Source organism: Penicillium chermesinum, assembly GCF_028974085.1.
Source record: "Penicillium chermesinum strain IBT 19713 chromosome Unknown utg000002l:1.0-5270490.0:1.0-5274688.0, whole genome shotgun sequence".
In the NCBI taxonomy this organism is placed as follows: Eukaryota; Fungi; Ascomycota; class Eurotiomycetes; order Eurotiales; family Aspergillaceae; genus Penicillium; species Penicillium chermesinum.
Genome location: NW_026695312.1, coordinates 4,992,736 through 5,012,855, shown reverse-complemented (window position 1 = coordinate 5,012,855; position 20,120 = coordinate 4,992,736). Strand labels below are relative to the sequence as shown.

General features: G+C 51.8%; 4 protein-coding genes across 4 annotated transcripts; 2 read left to right on the top strand and 2 right to left on the bottom strand.

The window, feature by feature from the left end:
* Positions 1-383: 383 nt before the first annotated feature.
* Positions 384-1,473, top strand: N7468_002772 (peroxidase; the record flags this gene model as incomplete). The annotated part of the gene is made up of 2 exons (XM_058472069.1): positions 384-493; positions 648-1,473. 2 exons carry the CDS (start codon positions 384-386, stop codon positions 1,471-1,473), a joined length of 936 nt encoding a protein of 311 aa, XP_058335210.1.
* Positions 1,474-2,512: 1,039 nt separating this feature from the next.
* Positions 2,513-10,327, bottom strand: N7468_002771 (type I polyketide synthase; the record flags this gene model as incomplete). The annotated part of the gene is made up of 8 exons (XM_058472068.1): positions 2,513-3,151; positions 3,220-3,396; positions 3,466-5,514; positions 5,622-6,698; positions 6,739-9,040; positions 9,106-9,227; positions 9,294-9,564; positions 9,654-10,327. The coding sequence occupies 8 exons, from the start codon at positions 10,325-10,327 to the stop codon at positions 2,513-2,515; spliced, it is 7,311 nt and encodes a 2,436-aa protein (XP_058335209.1).
* A 4,852-nt stretch (positions 10,328-15,179) lies between these two features.
* Positions 15,180-16,831, bottom strand: N7468_002770 (terpene synthase family protein; the record flags this gene model as incomplete). Its single annotated transcript, XM_058472067.1, has 10 exons — positions 15,180-15,333; positions 15,386-15,603; positions 15,659-15,692; positions 15,750-15,839; positions 15,913-16,069; positions 16,119-16,131; positions 16,180-16,337; positions 16,394-16,412; positions 16,490-16,616; positions 16,677-16,831. The coding sequence occupies 10 exons, from the start codon at positions 16,829-16,831 to the stop codon at positions 15,180-15,182; spliced, it is 1,125 nt and encodes a 374-aa protein (XP_058335208.1).
* A 1,624-nt stretch (positions 16,832-18,455) lies between these two features.
* On the top strand, positions 18,456-20,061 carry N7468_002769 (oxygenase MpaB family protein; the record flags this gene model as incomplete). The annotated part of the gene is made up of 2 exons (XM_058472066.1): positions 18,456-18,854; positions 18,913-20,061. 2 exons carry the CDS (start codon positions 18,456-18,458, stop codon positions 20,059-20,061), a joined length of 1,548 nt encoding a protein of 515 aa, XP_058335207.1.
* Between the last annotated feature and the right edge of the window lie 59 nt (positions 20,062-20,120).

Genomic DNA, 20,120 nt, shown 5'->3' with positions numbered 1-20,120 from the left:
GCAAGAAGCAAAGGGTCCATGTCACCTGTGTCGGATTACCAAGAATCGCGTCCCACAGAAATTCCATTTCGGGGAGCCCACAAGATACCGATTGTGCTCGTAGCCGCCTTATCGGGGCCGAAGGGGACCTCGGCATCTTGAAAATCCAATGCGCGCTGGCGAATATTCCATCCGCGGGTCCACTTCCAGTTTTCATGTGCCAGCAATCAAAACCCAGTCTTTCCTTCCACTAATTGCCTCCGCAAAGCGTGCTGGATATATCACAGAAACCGCCCCATTTGCGTACCAAAAACCTGACTCGACCTCGTCTGCCCATCTCAGTTCCCTCACCAAACCCCCCCAGACATCCATATCTCGAAGACGATCGGCATTCGGTGGGAAAAATGAGCAAACCTGGCGATTTTGATGCTGTCCGCAAGGACATTGCCGCCCAGTTACACAGACCTGGGTATGACGACGGAAGCGCAGGCCCGGTCTTCGTGCGACTAGCATGGTATGTCAGAGTGATATCCCTTTTTAGATTGTCCATCTTCGTCGACGGAGATGACTCGATCCACAACGCTGGTTTCGCTATCCCCGACTGATGGTCGTTGGTACGGAGGGTATATTAGAACCGCAGCAGTCCGCTAACTCAGGAATGATGACAGGCACTCCTCAGGAACATACGACGCCGAATCCGACACCGGCGGCTCGAATGGCGCTGGCATGCGATACGAGGCGGAAGGGGGCGACCCGGCCAACGCCGGTCTGCAGCACGGCCGAGCGTTCCTTGAGCCCATCAAGGAGAAGCACCCATGGATCACTTATTCGGATCTTTGGACCCTAGCCGGCGTGGTTGCAATCAAGGAGCTGGGAGGCCCAGACATCCCCTGGAAGGGAGGCCGCACCGATCTCGTAGACGACAGTAAGGTACCGCCCCGTGGTCGGCTGCCCGACGGTGCACAAGGCGCAGACCACTTGCGATTCATCTTCTACCGCATGGGATTCAACGATCAAGAGATCGTCGCCCTGGCAGGTGGACATAACCTGGGCCGATGCCATGGCGACCGAAGCGGGTTTGAAGGGCCCTGGGTTACGAACCCGACCCGATTTTCCAACTCCTTTTTCAAGTTGCTCCTTCAACTTGACTGGCAGCCCCGAAAGCTGGCAAACGGGATGTCACAGTTCGTGTATGTAGACCCGGATGCCGCCGAGGACGAGGAGCCCCTGATGATGCTGCCCACAGACATGGCACTCAAGACTGACGAGGCGTTCGCTCCTTGGGTCAAGAAATATGCGGAGGATAAGGACCTTTTCTTCGACCACTTTTCCAAGGCTTTCGCCAAGTTGATCGAGTTAGGCATCCAGCGTGATGAAAAGGGTGTCGTTATCAACACCGACAACAAGTTAGGCGGGTATGTGTCGGCACCGAAGAAGAGCAACGTTGCAACGGGTCCCCCCAAGCCCAAGGGCCCTCTTCGTCCCCGGCTTTAATACCTTGCCTGTCGGATTTCATCATGTATCATTTTTGATTTGCGATAATTGCATGTTGTGTTGATAGACGTCAAGAATATACCATCTTACCTGCTCAAGGCTTTAAGTTTTCGTCTACCACCAAAAGCATGGCACCAAAGCCTAGGAAAGATGGAGCCATCTTTGCCCGCATCTCACTATCATAGGAAGTGGAAGGCGTAGAAATGTAATAGATAATCAGGGGATGAAGACAAGACATCCGGAAGCGAAGGAGGAGGAATAGGAGGAGACACAGGACCAGGAAAAGAGTGCCTTCCCCTTCGTCTGGGGTAACGGGGGAACGAGTATGCGGGGGAAGCCGCACAGGCCCCGCCCAGACCATGATACGATGTGTGGTTTAATACATGCCCTCTGATTGGTCCACTGGCTCCAATGCTAGTATCGACCTGGTATACGTTTCCTCGGACTTCACACAAATACAATTTTACCTGCAGTGCCTGTACGCCAATCCGTAAGAAGAGTAAAGGGGAACAGGTATCGTGAAGCCAAGATTCCACGAGAGGCCGTTTGGGCTCTTCTTCCTCGCCTCCGCTTCTTCTCCATTGAACTCCCCGGGGCCTCCTTCTAGAAATCCCGATTGATTCTAGGCCCTTTGAGACACAGGGAACAGCAGGACTAGAAATCTGTAGCGAATCACAAGACATCCGGCCCCGACAGCCGGGCGGAAGGGCCCTCAGCGAGCCTCTTCAGAATTGCAGGTACGGACACTGTCTTCCTCCCAGACTGTTGTTACTCGCAGATTGCAGAAATTTGAATCCTACGAACGTTTCGTCCAAAGTATGTCTGCAAGTAGTAATCAGACCCCTGTGGGGAAGCACATCGATGATCAAACATGGACCAACGGGCAAAGTCCTTACCGTTGGAAGAATACTAGTGGTTTTACACTAAACATAGGGAGAAAAATCATCAGACAATAAAGGAAATTCATTTCTATCTATTCATAAATGTGATTTCTTAGAATCCATTCCCATATAATAAATAAACTCCAGAACGATGCTATCTAAGTTGAGCCCCTGAGAATCAGAATCTCCGAAGCCAGGCTGGACAAGCCTTCTGACTGGGTAATGGCACTGAGAGTCAATTCAACAGTGGTCTCACGACGGATCCAGTTGCGAAGCTCGACCGACACAAGGGAATCCAAGCTGAAGGAAGCAAGAGGAACATCGGCAGCCACATCCTCAATGTCCATCATGGTCATTGTGGCGACCTTGTGGATCAAGGCCTCGGTCAGACCGGCCTGTGGGTCGGCTGCCTTGGTCCAAGAAGAGGTGGCAACGTTGGCATTGTTGCTATTGGCGATTTGGCCGTGGCGATTGGCCTGCGCCTTGATACGTTCGCGGGTGTGGACAGGGTGGAAATGCTGCATGGCCTCGTTGTCACCCTGAGGCTTGCCATCAAGCCAGAAGCAGAAAGCAGAAATCTTGCCCTTGTGGACGAAAGGAGAGGATGGTCCTTCGACCGCACACTTCATAATGGTACGGATGTCAGCCATGGTCAGGGTTCCACCAAGGCTGGTCTTGAGCGTATCGGCAAGATCGTTGTCGGCCACATATCCGACATCGAGAATAACGGGCAGACCAATGGCCACAGAGTACTGGCCGCGGGCGTTGCGTTCCTCACAGAAAGCGTCATAGAATGTCTATAATTCATATGTCAGTAAGAGAGATTGTGAAACCGGGTTTCAATGAAATTGTTCGGGTCACTCACGGATGTACCAGCATAGATAGCCTGACCAGCGTTACCACTGTCACCAAGGAACGACGAAAGGATAATGAAGAAGTCGAGGTCCTTGGGGAGGAGTGCATCCAAGTTGTAAGCACCTCCAACTCGGGGCTGGGTGATTGCTTCCCAATCTTCATAGGTGGCATGGTCGAAAATTTTATCCTGTGGTAGTGGTTAGTTTTGCCAAAGGGGGAAAGAAGGATCGGAAATTAGAAAGCAGGTCTGACTCACCTTGAGGACAAGAGCACTGTGGATGACACCGGCAACAGGAGGCATATCCTTGACACTTTCAAGAACTTCGGCAAGGGCGTCGCGAGAGCCCACATCACAAGCGATAGCGCGCACTTCAATGTCAGAGCCTTGGTACTTAGCCAGGATGTCCTGGGCACCCTGGCTAGAAGGTCCGCTCCGACTGAGCAGCACAATGTGGTGCGCACCATTCTCAGCCAACCAATGGGCAAGGTCCAAACCAATACCACGGGTACCACCAGTGATAACATAGGTAGCGTTGGCCTTGAGGTTGGTAGAGGAAGACTTCAAGTCGCTCTGTGCCAGAACTTGCTCTTCCTTACCCAGGCTCAGAACAATCTTACCGGTCACATCACCGTTCTTCAGTTTACGCAATCCAGCGTCCAGCTGCGAGATGGGCAGGACAGTGACAGGCTGGATGGAAGGCACCGAGCTGGACTGGAAGAACTCGACAACCTGAGCGAATGCCTCCTGCACAGCCTCTGGCTGGTGCTTGTAGAGGTCACGGAGGTCAATGCTGCTGAAAGTCACGTTGCGGAAGAAAGACTGCATGGGCAAGTTGTTGTTCTGGAAGGAATCCTTCTTGCCAATGTCCACAAAGCGACCGAATTGAGCGATGAGCGCAAACGTCTCGGGCAGCAAGTCACCACCAAGGGAGTTCACAATAACGTTGACACCCTTACTACCGGTCGCAGAAAGGATACCATCGCGGAACTCAGCAGTACGGTCAGAAAAGATCTGCTCTTTAGGGATTCCGAAGGTCTTGTGAAGGAATTCGCGCTTCTCATCGGTACCAGCAGTCACAAAGATCTTAGCCCCGATCTTCTGAGCGAGGTTGACACAAGCCTGACCAACTGCACCAGCGGCGGAGTGAATAAGAACACTGTCGCTCTTGCGGAGGTGGGCAGTCTGGTGGAGAGCAAGAACCGCAATGGTGTATGCGAGGGGTACGCTGGCAGCATCGGCAGACTCGAGTGTTGCTGGAACCTTAGCCACTTGCCACGAGTTCAGGGTCTTGTAATTAGCGAAGCCACTGCCTTCCAGGGAAAGGTAAACCACCCGGTCGCCCTCGTTGAGGTCCTTCACGCCAGCGCCCTTGCGGGTCACCTTGCCGACACCGTCAAAACCTGGGGGTGCCCATGGTAGAGCACCAAGGATGACATCGAGATCACGGTGACTGAGACCAGCGGCCTCGACCTCGATCGTAACCTCGTCATCGGCGAGAACCTTCTGAAGAGCATCAGTACGCTGGTAGTAGATAGATTCTGCGCTACCAGCTCCCTCAATGGTCATCTCGAGAGCACGTTCGCCATTCCACAGACTTTGGACCTTCTTATAGAGAAGGCCCTTCTCAACTGCAAAGCGTTCCCTCACGCCCATATCGTTCATACGGGGGAGGCAAATGTGACCGTTTTCCCAGACAAAGTCCTGCTCGTCGGTACGGCTGACTTCGGGGTCACGAATCGTCTTTGCAAGTCTCAGAATGTCGGGCACACCCTCGGACGTGGCAGGCACATCCTCAAGCATGAGAAGATTCTTGGGAATAGTTTCCAGGCGCAGAGTCCGCATGATACCCTTGATGGACTTGGCTCTGATATCGGCGCCCTGAGGGATAACCCACAAAAGAGACTTGTTGTGCAAGGTGAGGTTCTGCAAAAGCTCGAAGGCCTCAGCCGAGAACTCTTCACCAAAAATGGACTGGCGAGGCGAATCAATGAAGACATAGTGCATTTCTTCAACGACTTCCACTTCGAAGAAGGGCTTGGTCTCAACAACGCAGCCCAGTTGCTCGCCAAGCTGGTCGGCAACGGTCTGAGCAAATTCAACTTCCTCTTCATCGAAGAAAGGTGCGACAATGGTGATCGGGTTCTCATCCTGCTTGCCAATTCTAGAGGAGGAAATGACGCCAACTTCCTCTCGCTCGAATGGCTGAATGTTCGTGTCGACACCAGAGAATCCAGTGTCCTTGAGCAGTCGGTCCCACTCGGCAACAGGCATCATGGGACCCATATCATGGTCACGGTAGTCGTCCTTGGAGTACCACCATCCGGGCAGAAGAGAGAAAGGCAAGACAAGAGGGGGTGGCGGTTAGCCTCCAGAAGAATAAGCTTACCCTTAGGCTGGAGGAGACGACGGACATTGGTCATGGTGACCACCATGTCCTCAGTAGCATGGAGAACATTGGCAGCAATCACAACATCAAACTCCTCATCCTTGAATCCTTGCTCATGGATGTCTTGGGAGATGTCAAGCTTCTTGTACGTGATGCGGTCGCTCCATTTTGCGAGCTTCTCACGGGCCCGTTCGAAGAAACCGGAGGAGATATCAGTGAAGGTGTAGTTGAGGAAAGATGGCTCCACGCGGTCATGAGAGAGACTGTTCAACACGTGGAGCGTAGTACCGGCAGTACCACCGCCAATTTCAAGAATGCGCAAATCAGATTCGATTCTTCCAAGTTGATCGGCTAAGTCTCCCACGACCTTACTCATCTCCGCGTTGGCAGGGTCAGCCTCGTAGTATCGGGTAAGACGGCCGTCCTCCAGCATGAGTTCAAGAGTGTCAACCTCTTGGCGGAGGATGCGAGTGAGGTTCTCTCCAATGATGCAAAGAAGCTCACCCTGAGCATCCATTTTCCGGACTTCCTCAACAAGGGCTTCATCCGCTATCTCAGCACCTTCGGGCCCCGCGAGGGTTCCCTTGGCCCAGGCAACATGCTTAGCCAGGTGGAAAGGCAGGTTGCTCAGATCATCATTGACCAGCTCCTTTGCAGCCTTGTCCAGGTAGTAGGAAGACACCTTATTCAACTTGATCATTCGACTCAACTTAGATCCGCGGAAGTCAGTGAAGTCAACCGTCAGACTTTTGCGAAGCTCATCAATGGGGAGGAAATCGAAGCGCTTGAGGGAATCCCAGGCCCAGTGGGTTGGCAGAGTCGCAACTGGATCACTTTCCTCATCGGCAGAGCCAATAGTACGGAAACGGATAGTCTCCCACTCAGCAATAGGGGTTCTGTTGCCATTTTCATCATTGAAGAATGCGGCAACGCTCACTGTCAGTCGTCCACCCTTGTAGTCGTAGTCGATCAAGCGGGTGACGATGTCAACACGGCCTTTGGGGACATAGGGGATACGATTAGAGACTCGGAAGCGACCCAAGAAATTGGGCATCTGAGCAGGGCGGCGTCCATCCTCAGTAATTTGCAGAGGAGCACCACCCTGAAGAAAGCCATCCAGGGTGGGGGGGGTCGACAGTCACAGGAGATCCTAGTCTGGTCTCTATTTCGGGGATGTTACGAAGGCGGTGCTCAAGGACGGTATAGCCCTTGCCCTCCCAGAAGCGAGTGGAATTTCGGAAGGTTGGTCCGTACTGGGTTGCCTTAACACCGGCATCTCTCATCGACTGCTCAACATCATGCTCGATCATGGTAGGAGTGTTGTCAACGAGACCCAAAGCAGTCTTGAAAGTAGGAGTTTCAGTGCTGACAGGCTCGAATTCAGCTTGGATCAGACCATCAGCGTGAATGCTCCAGCCATCCTTCTCGGCCCAGGAAGCGACCTCCCAAGACCATCTGTTGGGAGAGCCATTGACAGGGCGGATTCTGGTGGAGATGTCAATTGTCTGCTCCTCCAGCACCTCGAGTCGCTGCTTGATGTAGACATTGCGCAAGAGGAATGACTCCGCGGGCTTTCCGGTCATTCGTCGGCAAGCTTCGATGGCACAAGAAAGGTAACCAGTCATGGGGAAGACAACAACTCCGCCAACAACGTGATCACGAACCCAAGGCATCTCATCCAAGTTGAAGACCTGGCGATAGACGCGCTCCAGGCCGCCAACGGAAATTTGAGGACGACCGAGAAGCGGGTGGTAAGAATCACCGGGGTGCTTCTTCTCAACAGAGGCGCGAGGCGCAACTCTGTAGACGGTGGACTTGTCCCAGGAGTACTTGGGGAGGCCAGTGACGACGTTGGCATTAGCCTTAGAAGTTTGGTTAACGGCACCAAGATCAATTGGAACTCCCAATGTGAAGAGAGTACCAGCAAGCTCAAGGATAGCCTCCTGAGCCTGAGTTCCACGGACCAGAGATGGGGAGTAGACCAACGAAGACAGCTGAGGGGCGCCGCCCTTCTCGATCGCGGCATCGACTGTCTGCTTGATAGGACCCTTCAGAGCGGCATGGGGACCAATCTCAACGATCACGTTAGGGATGGAGTTCTTGTGACCCTCTGTAGCCAAAGTAGAGAGCACATCAATGGCCTCGGAGAATCGAACTGGCTGGACCAGGTTCTTCACCCAGTAGGAAGCGTCGACGGCAGAAGGCTCCACGGCCCCTGCGAAGACAGACGAGACGAAAGCCGCGGTGCTCTCGGAGGTGGTGCTTTGGAAGTAAGGCTTGATGCTTTCCAGGTACCACTCAGCGACCTCTTCCATGTGTTGAGAGTGGTAAGCCATCTCGACCTTGAGCTTTCTCGCGAACAGGCCTTGCTTCTCAGCAGCAGCATGCACGTTGTCAATTGCCTCTGGGTCACCAGAGACGGTCACGCTTCGGGGGCTGTTGATAGCAGCCACAGTTGCGTAACCGTTAGCAGACTCCTCGATCAGCTTCCTGGCTTCCTCAGCACCAACACCGATAGCCGCCATGGCTCCCTTCTTCTGGGTAGCCAGCAACCTGGCGGCAGCTTGTCCACGGAAGAACGAGGCAGCAATGGCTGCGTCAAAGGACAGCAGACCAGCGGTGTAAGCAGCAGCGATTTCACCACTGGAGTGACCAGTGACAGCGCGAGGGGTCACACCCCAGCTCTTAAGGAGAGCTACAATGGCAAGCTGCACCGCAGTACAGGCTGGCTGACTCAATTCAGCATCGTTGATGCGAGAATCGGCAGAGGGCTTGGAGAGCTCCTCGACCAGAGACCATGGAGCGCCAATCTCCTGGAGCTTCTTCTCGGCATCCTGCAGGCTCTGCGCAAACACAGGATAGCTGCGAAGTCCCACGGCCATCTCGGCGTATTGGGCACCTTGACCAGTGAAGACAAAGCCGATGACACGGTCCTTGATACGAGCTGGCTTGGCAGCAGAGACCTTCTCTTGAAGGGCCTCCACGGAGTCACTAACACCGAATGCACGGTAGGCGAAGTGAGTGCGACGCTGGCCGAGAGTGTAACTCAGGTCACGGACAAATTCGGGAGATTCAGGGGCTTCATCCTCGAGATATTCCTCAAACTCCGACAAGAACCCTTTCAGGCTCAGCTCGTTCTTCGCAGAGAAAACGAACAGACGCTTCTCCTCGCCCGATAGGGGAGTCGCTTCGGGCAGGGATCGCTCAGGAGGACCATCGATGACAATAGCAGCATTACTACCACCGAAACCGAAGTTAGTGATAAGCATGCGTCGCTCCTCGCCAGCGGGCCAGTCCATTGGTGCAGTCGGGACAACAATCTTTTCCAAGCTCGCAATCTTGGGGTTGATCTTCTCGAAACCGGCGGTCGGAAGAACTTTGCCGTGCTGTAGCATGAGCACTGCCTTGATCATACCCACCAATCCGGATGCACCTTCGAGATGTCTGAAGAAGTAGGAAAGTCAGTGAGTTGTTTCGATTTGAGTCGCGGGCAGAGGGTGAAATCCTACCCGAAGTTAGACTTCAGAGAACCGATATAGAGGGGGTTCTCCGAAGTTCGCTCAGCGCCCAAAACCTTGGTAAACGCACTGGCTTCGATAGGATCACCGGCACCGGTACCAGTTCCGTGGCCCTATTCAGACGTTAGGCCTCTCCCATGAACTCGCGGCAGAGAACGGAAGACGAGAGGATGACTTACCTCAATCACGGCAGTCCTGCGAACGTCCAGGCCAGCAGACTCATGGGCTCTCCGGATCAGCTTCTGGTGGGCATTGCCATTTGGCATGGTAATACCCTCCGATCGACCACCGTGGTTGCAAGCAGAGCCACGGAGAACGGCGTGGACAGGGTCGCCATCTCGAATAGCATCATCTAAGCGCTTAATCAAGAAGCAGCCGGCACCTTCACCACGGCCGAACCCAGTGCCCTTCTCATCGTATGAGTAGCTTCGCCCGTGCTTGGAAAGCGCTCTGTGTTTATTGTTAGCAACCGTCCCAAAGGGGCCTGGACAGGGCAAAAGGGTGGGGTAGTGGGGGAATAGCGGGAAGTGGAGCCTTACCCGGTTTTACCCAAAGCCAACCAGCCACCAGGGCCCAAGTTCAATGATGCAGCTCCAACGAAGGCGGCAGTACAATCGCCATTGCGGACTGAGGCCATGGCGATATGGGAAGCGTAGACGCTGGAGGCGCAAGCCGCATCGAGCGCCACACTCGGCCCATCAATGTTCAGGAAATAAGAGACTCGGTTGGAGAGCATACATGGGGCAACTCCAGTGGCCGAGAATGTGCCAGGGAAGAATTGATCGTCGGTAAGGTTAGTAGAGTATTCATGTTGGCCAGCACCCATGAATACACCAATTCGTTGCCCATTAAGGTCGGTTAGGCTGTAACCCGCATCCTCGGCGGCCTCGAGGGCACACTCCAGGGCCAGACGGAACTGCGGGTCGGTGTTCTTGGCCTCCTCTGGTCGCATGTTGAAGAAGGGGGCGTCAAAAGCGTAAACATCGTCAGGAAGAAAATGAGCTCCATCAATTTTGAAAACTCCCGCCCGATCTGGGCCATTGGGAGTGTTGGCGAAAGCCGAGTGGTCGAACCGCGATGAGGGGATCTTCGACCACGCAGAACGAGCTTGGGACAAGTACTCCCAGAGGCCTTTACGGCCAATTCCAGGGGCACGGTATCCATAGCCAATGATGGCGATCGGGGTTGTATCCGGTACAGCCTCGGTGGCCATATTGAAGGATTTCTCTCTATGTATAATTGTGGGGAGAAAGGGGGTTGTTCAAGTTGAGTTCGAGGTGGTCAAAGGGAGAAGACCAAAGGACGGAGCAAATTTCAAGTGTTGAGACTTTTCAATCAAAGAAGGGAGATGCTAGGCTCTGGTCCGTCAGTAATGCCTTCGAAGCCTCCTTATATACTTCTTGTCGTCGCAGTTTTGGCCCGCAAATCCAATTAACTCAGGACGGTGAGAGTTTAAAATCGCCCCATCTCGATTCAGGCGAGTCTATGCGTCCTGCGAGGCTGATCCTGATCCTGAGCCCTCGATGCGGAGTTCTACACATGGTGCATGAGCATTCGCAAGGTGAGTGTTGACAGCCCCCAAGCATGCGAATCCCCGCTCGGACAGCCCCACTCTTCGCCATGCACCCCCAACTGTTCGGGTGCTCCAGCGTAGGCAGACCGCATCGTTCTGCCAATTGCTTTTTTATTTACTTTTTTTCTCTTGGTCTTTCAAACAACGCTAGCTAGATTCTATCCGTCACCTGCATTGTTGTCCGCAGATGCCACCTTGTCCCACTGGTATCTGCATCGTCCCTCTGCCGATGACTGCAATCCTCATTGCTACTTGAAACGCCAGACCAGGCCCAGTGGGGTAGGGAGCTTAGCGGAACAGGTCAAAAGAAGATCCACTAGGGGCCACGACTGTGGTTGCCCATTCATCGAATGGAACTCTCTTCTCTGAGATCAAAATAGACGGAGACCTCTCTCGTATGTAGTGCCAGAACATTTTAACGGTCCTCTATAAGGCCAGAAGCACCGATATTACCGTACTTGGATCTTTGTACAGGATATCTGCGAATGCTCTCTGCCAAGCATAGCGGTCATGACGTCGTGCATCCTTGGCCGAAGAAGGTTTGTTATCTCTTAACTCAGCTAAGCGTTCTAATCTACGCTTCCACGGACAGGTGAAGGAATCCGGCCCCTACTAATGCGGGATATGGGCGCCACCAGCAAAGGTTGTATGGTGTGGCACAAGGAGTAGCCCAGCAACCCCACCAAGGCGGCAGATAGGATCGCCACGGCCCCTTCCCTGAGCTTTTTGGCTTTCCTCTTCCCTCGACGGGGATCTTCCATGGATCTCATTGGTGAAGGTTCTTTCTTTGGAATAGTATCGATGGTGGAAGTATGGATGATGAGAGTCACGTGTGTCAGACTGGATGACTAGTCGTGAAAAAGCAGAAAGCTTACTCTATCTCTAAAGAGGATGCCCATTGTAAGGAATCTAAATAATACTATCTCCTTTGGGGGGCTTTACATTCAGGGTGTTGGCTGAAATTCTTCGAGGTCAAGGCCACAAGAAAGGGTGGAGCAGCCCCAGCAAATAATGAAGATGTTCAAGAGGACTCCAGGCAGCTGAAGTTCACATCTCTGGAGATCTGAAAGCCACTCGGATGATCTAGTCCAAACCCCTCCAGGCGATAAGAGATAGCGAAAGGTGAATCTCCTCGATGGTGACATGCAGCACCATCGCGCAGAAGGTGGGGAAAAAAGGCATCTGATGATGCAGCTTTGGCACCCCGAACTGGTTAAGACGGGTTACAGGCAAAAGATGACTAACGCAGTTAATTCTTACGAACGTGCTGACGACCTACTGGATTTGGCCAAATCCTTCAGAGAAGACCCACCTCGTGCTAAATCCTGACCATCCAAAAGTAGCCACAAAATGCCCACTCCAATCTCTTTCTGGACCCTGCTTGGCTTACCTCGTGTCCATAGCCTCATATCCATGGATACAGTATCTATAGAGTTACTTTGGCCCGGATGGCGAATGGATGTGATAAGTCGCTCAACGTAGATTCATGTTGGCCGCGGGAGGATATTCCAGCGGCCTGATACCAGTGACCATGCACTTTTGGAATCTTCAGCATCCCGCCACAGCCTTATTCACAATGACCCACATCGTACTAATATAGCTTTGCGCTCAACTAAGGGCGAATCCCCACTCTAGAATCTTTGTTCACTTGGGGACATTGTCCGTGCTCGTCTCTTTAGGGCCACCGTGCCCGGAATGCAAGCGATCCATTCGAGACGAACGATAGTTTATTCCGCCCCCATAAACCTTGAGGGATCGCAAGCCTCGATGGAAGCTCAAGGTTTGGGGCTTTCATGCCGTCAGTACTCGTTTAATTGCCAGCTCCCAGCCGCGTGCGGAGTAGATCCGCGGAAGATTGCCCCAAGCTTATGCCGCGAGCTTAAACGTCTTAGAAGAGACTACCAGATAATAACTGCTACCGATTTGGAGAAGCGCATGATTCGGCAAAGACTTAGTCGGCTCTTCACGTTTCTGTAGCCCTGGAACGCGCCAAATTCCCTGGCTCGCAAAGAATGCAAGAATCGGACAACTTTCTTCCCAGAAAAGGATTGATTACCTCGCCCCCTCTACTACCAGAGGCAGAGATTCCGTTTCGCCCCAGCCTCACCCATAGAAATGAGACAGAGTACAAAAATAAGCTGTGGCCCATCCGGTTAGACCTTTGAAGGATCGAAGGATTCCTCACCTCGTCACGCCAATATGCAATATGCAAGCCTCGAGCCTCCAAAAGTCTATTTGGCCCACCCAAAACGCTTGTCTCTGGCCACTGACGAAGGCTGCAGAATCCCCACTTTCCGTTTTAGTGGCCTAATCTTTCCGAGGTGGAGTATGCATGCTCCTTGCCCCCAATGGAACGGACCCCAGTGGAGAGCCAATAATCTGAGCTTGACGATCACGGGGAAAGACCCCAGCAGGCAAAATATTGACATTGCCGATTGGGCCTTGTTTCACGGGCGGCTTCCTCGCCAAAAAGTTCGCCTTCGCCAGACGAGAATTAAGGCCCGGACTTGAATCATTGGTCGCACCCTCGGGAAACGTCCAAAAACCCATGCGCAGTGGCCATTCCAACATCCCTTGGGGGCCGGAGGTTCGCTAACCTCCCGGCTTCAGCATCAGGATTCAAGCGTGGCGGCGCCTTTAACCAGTGATTTCATCACAAATCTTCTTTCAAGTTTGCTCTAGTTATCTGATAGCGTCATGCTCAAGCCACGACGCATAACAGGAATACTAGCACTAGTACAATTTGCTGGGGAGCTCGATCCAATCAGCCCGGATGTTCTTATTGTTTATTTCAGCCAAGTGGGTCCCGTTTCACCGCCTCTTCGTCACTGTTACTTTGGGGATTCGAGATGGCGTCTGCACCTGGGCCTTAACCAATAATTCTGATCCTTTCAGACCGGACTGTTATGGATGTAGTCGCGATGCTAGTATGATTATCTGTGAAATGAGTCTAACATGATGGTGCGTAGTGCTGAGCGCAGCTTTCCCGTGCTGATCGGATTCCAATCATATTCCGACCTTCCGGGAAGAATATATCCCCGCAGGATTCGCAGAATCCTGCTCAAACTCACCTGCGCGTTCCAACTCGTGATTGGAATGAAGACGCGCCACCACTTCGAGCCTAGACACTTGATACACAATTAATATTAGATCATGATAAGAGCTCGTACGAGGATTGAACCGAGAATCTCCAATCGGACATCAAGTCCCAGCTCTGCATGAAATCCTAGTGTACTTGAGGACCCTCTCAGCATCCTTCTACAGGGATTGCTGACGAGCACGATTCCTCCTGACAAGAGGAATTTCGGGCACCAACTCGGGATATAGCTCTGCAACAATCGTCAACCCGCCTCGAGGGAGTATATTCCGAAACATGCCACTGCCACTGATCATGATCCGACTGTATCGCTCATCATCTAGAAGGGTGGCTAGCTCCAGTGCAACCTCCAGGCACACTCTTTGCAAATGGGCAAAGAGATGATGATTCGGTGTGTCCGTTGCGAACGGAACATGAGGACATAGCCGGGGGCGAAGAAATTTATGGGAGCAGAGATTGTAAGCAAATTGGGTTATTCAGTTGTCCCCGACTAGGAGACCTTTCCGTTCATTGCATGTTTGACGGTTTTGCAGGCACAAATCAGCTCTTCATCAACACCCAGCATCTGTTGATGATCTGGTATTCGCCGGAATTCGTAGATAGCCTCCAAAACTGAGACGCGGGTCTTGAGACGCGGATGTGAATGGAGGCGGCAAAAAGACCCTGAATCGAAAATTGGGTCCCATTGGCGAATTGCAGAGGACTTCGGCATGTCTGACTCGCGTCACAGTCACGTGGCAACGCCCAGGGGGAGACTCGGGAGTTATATTGATAGCTCCACTTGCATGTTGAGAGCTCGTTCCAATCTGCCTGAAGAACATTCAAAGTGTTGACCAGGGGAGATTGCATGATAACCCTTTGCTACTTCGGGCTCCTTTCTGGCTCTGGATCGAATGGTATGCGAGTTGTATAACCCCCCCTTGAAAGGCATCATTACTGAATCGACTAGTATCTATAGACAGATTTCCAGGATGGTATACCATATATCCCTTCGAAGAATCTTGACCGCAGGGTCCGGTCGTTGATCCCATTTTAATAGTCTGGATCCTGATCTCACCCCGTTTGCATGGCCATCCTTAGAAGTGACCCCGCCGATATCCAAAGCAGATCTGTTCTAACCCCTGTTGCCACGTGGGCTAGCACTAGCAGGCAATATAATTGGACCCATTCCAAAGTTATTTGCCTCTTTTCCAAGGGGGCAGAGAGCCATGTGTGTGCTGTACGGCTCGCTCCACCTCTACGTGGGCCAGGTTCGCGATATTCGCATGTGGCCCCATAGGCAAGACATTCTTCGCAGGCATGTGTCTGGAATCATGAATTTAAGCATAAGGTTTTATTCCAAACTATTCAAAAGCAACATCTTGAACTTTCAGGTGTCATACCCAGACCAAGACCTTAGACCCGTGAGAGGAGAACAGGCTCATATGTACCCACTCGGTCGATAGGGCCACCTCGTGGAATAAAATCTGTCTCTCTCTTCTGAACCCGGATCTTCTTGGTTTTGCGGACTTCATGAACAGCGTCCCCAAAGTAACGACCTGAGCTGAAGCTGTGATCATATTTAGCCAGATACACCAAAGGGCAGAAAGACAGCGACCTACCTCCAGTGAAGATTCGCCTTTACCACGTTTTGAACGCCTCGAATGTAGTTTTGGACCTCGGCGTCAATTTCGTTTCCCCAGCTAGGCAGGCTCGCTAAGGCAAGGTACCAATCCCGGTAACGAGTCTGCAGCATGTACCCCAAGTGGTCGAATGCAGCTTGAGCCGACATCCCAGCATTACGGCAGACTGCCACAAGGTTATGTATCACGCCTTCCTTCTTCATAGATATGTTAGATCTACCTCCGTCTGCGCTGATTTGCTGATAAACTCACCTCCTCCTTCCAGTAAGACAGAATGTCGTTTTGCCTAGGCCTCAAGTCAATATTACGAGTTCCAGTAAAGACAGTGCATTGGAACACGAACAGCACGACAAAGTCAATACCAACCCGTTCAATCTCTTTGATACTTGGACATTCAAAAACTTGGTCCGGTATACGGAGTCTATGGGCATATCTAGAAAAGTCAGCACCGTAGGACTCAAGAAGAGCAAATTGCTTTGTGAAGCACACCATCTGGGGCCACTTACTCAATGAGAGGGAACAACGGAGATACACCGGCTGAGTGCCTGCGAAGTGCAAGTACTTCCTCAAGCGACACATTTTCTCCGGATGAGCAAACTTCTACCTGGCTGATAACGCCATGGCTATAGTCGGCCATGGCTCTAGCAAACCGCTTTTGAACACCTAAGGCTGCTCAGCATCAATTTGCCTTGAATTCTGTCGAGTTCCTTACCCCTTGGGGCGCCCTGCCTGAATCAGCCTCGCCTTCGGATTGATCAAGTGGAAAAGCAAACCTCTACAACACGCTCCCAAACAGAATTATGAACGTCAATTAATGGGCTCTGGAGAGGAGCAGGTAGTTCTGCCTTATCGTCTCTCATCCTATGCATCAGAGCATCAATCATAATTTGGCCATTCTGGACGTCATCTTTCAGGTGACCATTGTCAAACACTGCACTCAATCAGATTGGTCAAGATTGATCCGGATCTGGAGACGGGATCGCCTACTGTCATCAAATGGAAACACCTGATTGAGAAAGCATCGATCAGTAAGTCCAATTTTCTTTTACATAATAACCGTGGGACAAGGGAACGGCCGCATACCCAGTTTCCCCAGTCGAAAAGGGTGCGAAGCTCCTCGACTCTGGCCTCGGGGGCGGCAATAGACAAGAACAAGGCAAAGTTGGTCTTCGTCAGTATTTTCCTGGAGCGGTCGTTCATACAGCATGTTCTACAAACGCATTAATAACATCAAGGTCGGATAGAGCTGAAGGAACACGTCAATACTTACTCCGCAATCCACTTCTCTGACTCGCCCTTGACGTTAGCATAGTGAGGGTTTACTGCAGGAGCTTCAGAGAGAAACAATATGAATAGATCAGGTAACTGAACTAGAGTAGTCGAGTCATGCCCGTGGAGGGGCTTTGATTGCAGTGATTCAGGCATGCTTGGGCGTGAATCTTTCGCGGGTCAAGCTTTGTTGATCCTGCTGCTTAGGGTACTGAGTAAGACGTACTTTTACCTCGGGTTCTAGGCGGCTCTCTTATAGTAAATCCTGCTTCATCTCGGGGCCTATCCAAGTTCCATCGTGGTTGCCATTTGGTCATTGCCCCACCCTAAACGCCGAATACGCTGGACCCGGTCCCTACGGACATGGAGAACCCAAGTTTAGGCTCCCTGATAGGCAGCATGAAGATCATTAGCAAGATACTGCCCGCTAGGCACCAGACTAGTGGTACCTTCGGAGAGTTCTTAGATTTAGGAAGGTAGTGGGGCTGGGTATCAAAATCGCCATCCAAGCACAAAATGCTGGACCGCGTTAGCCCGCAAATAGAGTGACATGATGCGGGCCTTATTGTTATTCGCCCCTTCTGCTCCCTTTGCTCCGTTCTGGGCAACTTGCTATCTACTCGCGAGGTAATAAGGTTCAGGAAGAACAACCCGGCTCGAAGGTGTTTCAGATCACCTACACCTCGACAGCTTCTCAACACTCCGGATCCCGAGGATGATTGAATGCTACATAAACATGGGGCTTCATGCATAACTCCAAGCCAGGCTTTCCCGAGCTACCCATGCCACTGGGATTGGAACTTGTCAATCGGGCGATCATCTGCCACTCTTTCACCCAGTGGTTCGGTAATTGTATCTCAATTTTGAGTCCCCAGACCCATAGCTTATCAATTACTGACCTGCTAAAATACGCGTCATATGCAGAAGTAGTCTGGGATCTTCACGAAGGTGACATTAGATGGTGAATCTTCTGTACCCGAGACGGGTGGGGGCGAATCCTGCTCGGCATCATCTAGACTCCTGTCGAGGCATAGCTCCTGATGATCTTCCAAGCTCCATGCACAATACCCCGCACCAACAAAGGAGAGGCGAAGAACGCAGTTGTTCTGCTGGTCTGTTTGTCGGGAAGGGCGTGGACATATATCTCAGTGCAATTTCCTTCCGAACGAGGAGGTCGCGATTAAAACCAGCTTTTATTCTACGGGAGATGGAGAGCAGGTGTATCAATTCCCCATGGTCCCGCGGAATCAGAGCATCTTGATCGACTTTACTTCTAGGCGTCCCACATTTGGACTATCATCCTCGTTGAAACATGAAACAGGCCCACAGGCCAATCCTGCATAACCCGATCAGGGCAACCCATTTTCTGAAGAATCATGTCAGGAGCCACTTGTACAAATGAAGTAGTTGGCGTGACTCTATCATGGGCGCTACTTGCTACACTTCTGATGATTTGCACTGCACATACTGGAATCGATGGAATCCTTCTACAGGGGCACCCATGAACACTAAATCCTTTTGCCCCGACACCCGTCCATCCCGGATCTTTTACTCTTTCCGGAATACGCCAATGCCAGTTAATGCCGACATGAATCAACAGAATTGGTGCTTCTCCTGGTATTCAGCTCGTACGGCTGGGCTTTTGCGAGCTGGTAGGGTAGGGCTTTGCCACCGTCTTGCTTGCCTGCCTAGCGGTCCAATCGAGGCAGGCATTATAATAGTGTCCGCTTCAGAGCTTTTCACTGCTCTCTAGCTCCGCTTACAATTCCAGGTTTGCAATATGTCCGAGTCAAAGATTGACCCCTCGCCAGGCACTCATATTGAGAAGTGGGGATACTCCTTCACATGGACAGAGCAGCACTTGACACACATTCAAACGGACCCGCTACAACAAGAGTTCGACGTATTGGCGGATCAGGCTTTGGAAAAGTTACAGGCTCTGAAGGCGCTAACTGCTAGTCAAAGCGAGACAGGGCGGCCACCTGAGAGTGATCTCTACGAGATTCTCAAGGCAAATCATCAGCAAGATGACGTTCTTCACAGGTTCTGGGATCAAGTGCATGTTGTTCCAGATTGGGTTGACTGGCAACAACTGGAGAGAGCGCAGGCTCACTTCCCCCGCTATGCTCTTCCTCATATGATTGGGTTTGCTCTCCAAGCCTTCCTGGCAGAAGCTTCCGTAGGGAACCAAGAACGCGTGCGATCCAACATTCCTGTATACTAATCTGCGGTCACAGGCATCATCACGCGTGGTAGAAGTGCTTGTTCGCACCGGGGGCTTTTCTACATCACAGCTCCTGAGGCGACTTCTGAATACGTTCCAGTGGCTGGCCCAAATCACATCAGATCTTCCTTCCATCCAGCCAGGGGGCGATGCTCACGTCGCGACTGTCCGTGTACGGCTTCTCCATGCGTCTGTCAGAGCGCGGATTCGAATCCTCGCAGCAAAAGACCCTCAATACTTCGATCTCCAGAACTGGGGTCTGCCATGCAATGATCTTGATCAAATCCATACGATCAGCACCTTTTCGTCGAATCAGCTGTGGCTGCACCTACCACGCCTTGGAATCACCCCGACCGACCAAGAGATTGTGGATTACGTTGCCTTGTTCAGATATATCGGGTACATCCTCGGAGTCCCGCCCTCATATTTTGAAAGGCCCAAAGATGCCAAATTGTTAATGGAAAGTCTCTGTGTCACAGATCTGCAGGTGACAGAAACTTCCCGCACGGTGGCATATAACTTCATCCAATGCGTTGCGAACCTGCCCTGGCCTTTCCACATCTCGGGCGGCTTTCTCGAAGCAGGCAGCCGGTGGATAAACGGCGATGATCTCAGCGACCAGCTGAACCTTGGACATCCCAGCTATCTACAGTATATGGCATTTGTTGGGCAGTATATCTTGTCCGTTGAGCTAGCTTGGGCACAGCGCCTGGTCCCCGCTTTTGATGAGTTCATGGTATCGGTAAGTCTCTTCCGATCTGCAAGAGAGAGGGAGAAAGTTACTCATTTAGCACAGTTTATCCGGAAGCTTCTTCGCGAGGGCTTGATAGAACGCAAGCAGAAAACTCGCTTTGGGTTCAAATGGATACCCCAGATTGGCAAGATGACTGTGAAAGAGGCCAGTAAAGGCAACCCAAAATCTACGATTGCAAAGTACTGGGCGACGGTCACTGAAATGGGACCTATCGAAGTATTCTTCCTCTCTGTGGTCTTTACGCATGCGGTATCGCTGTTATTATTCTCCTGGCTTGCCGTTGGCCTTTTTGCAAAGCTATGTGATGGGCAGAATTGCCATAATGTGACCGCACTAATCGTCGACTTGTATTTTCGTGTACGCATGAAAGTAGGGAAAACAATTACTGAACCTCATGAATTCAAATGATCTATTCAATCAATCCTTAATATTTTTTTTTGAAAATAATACTATAGGTAACTCCATGG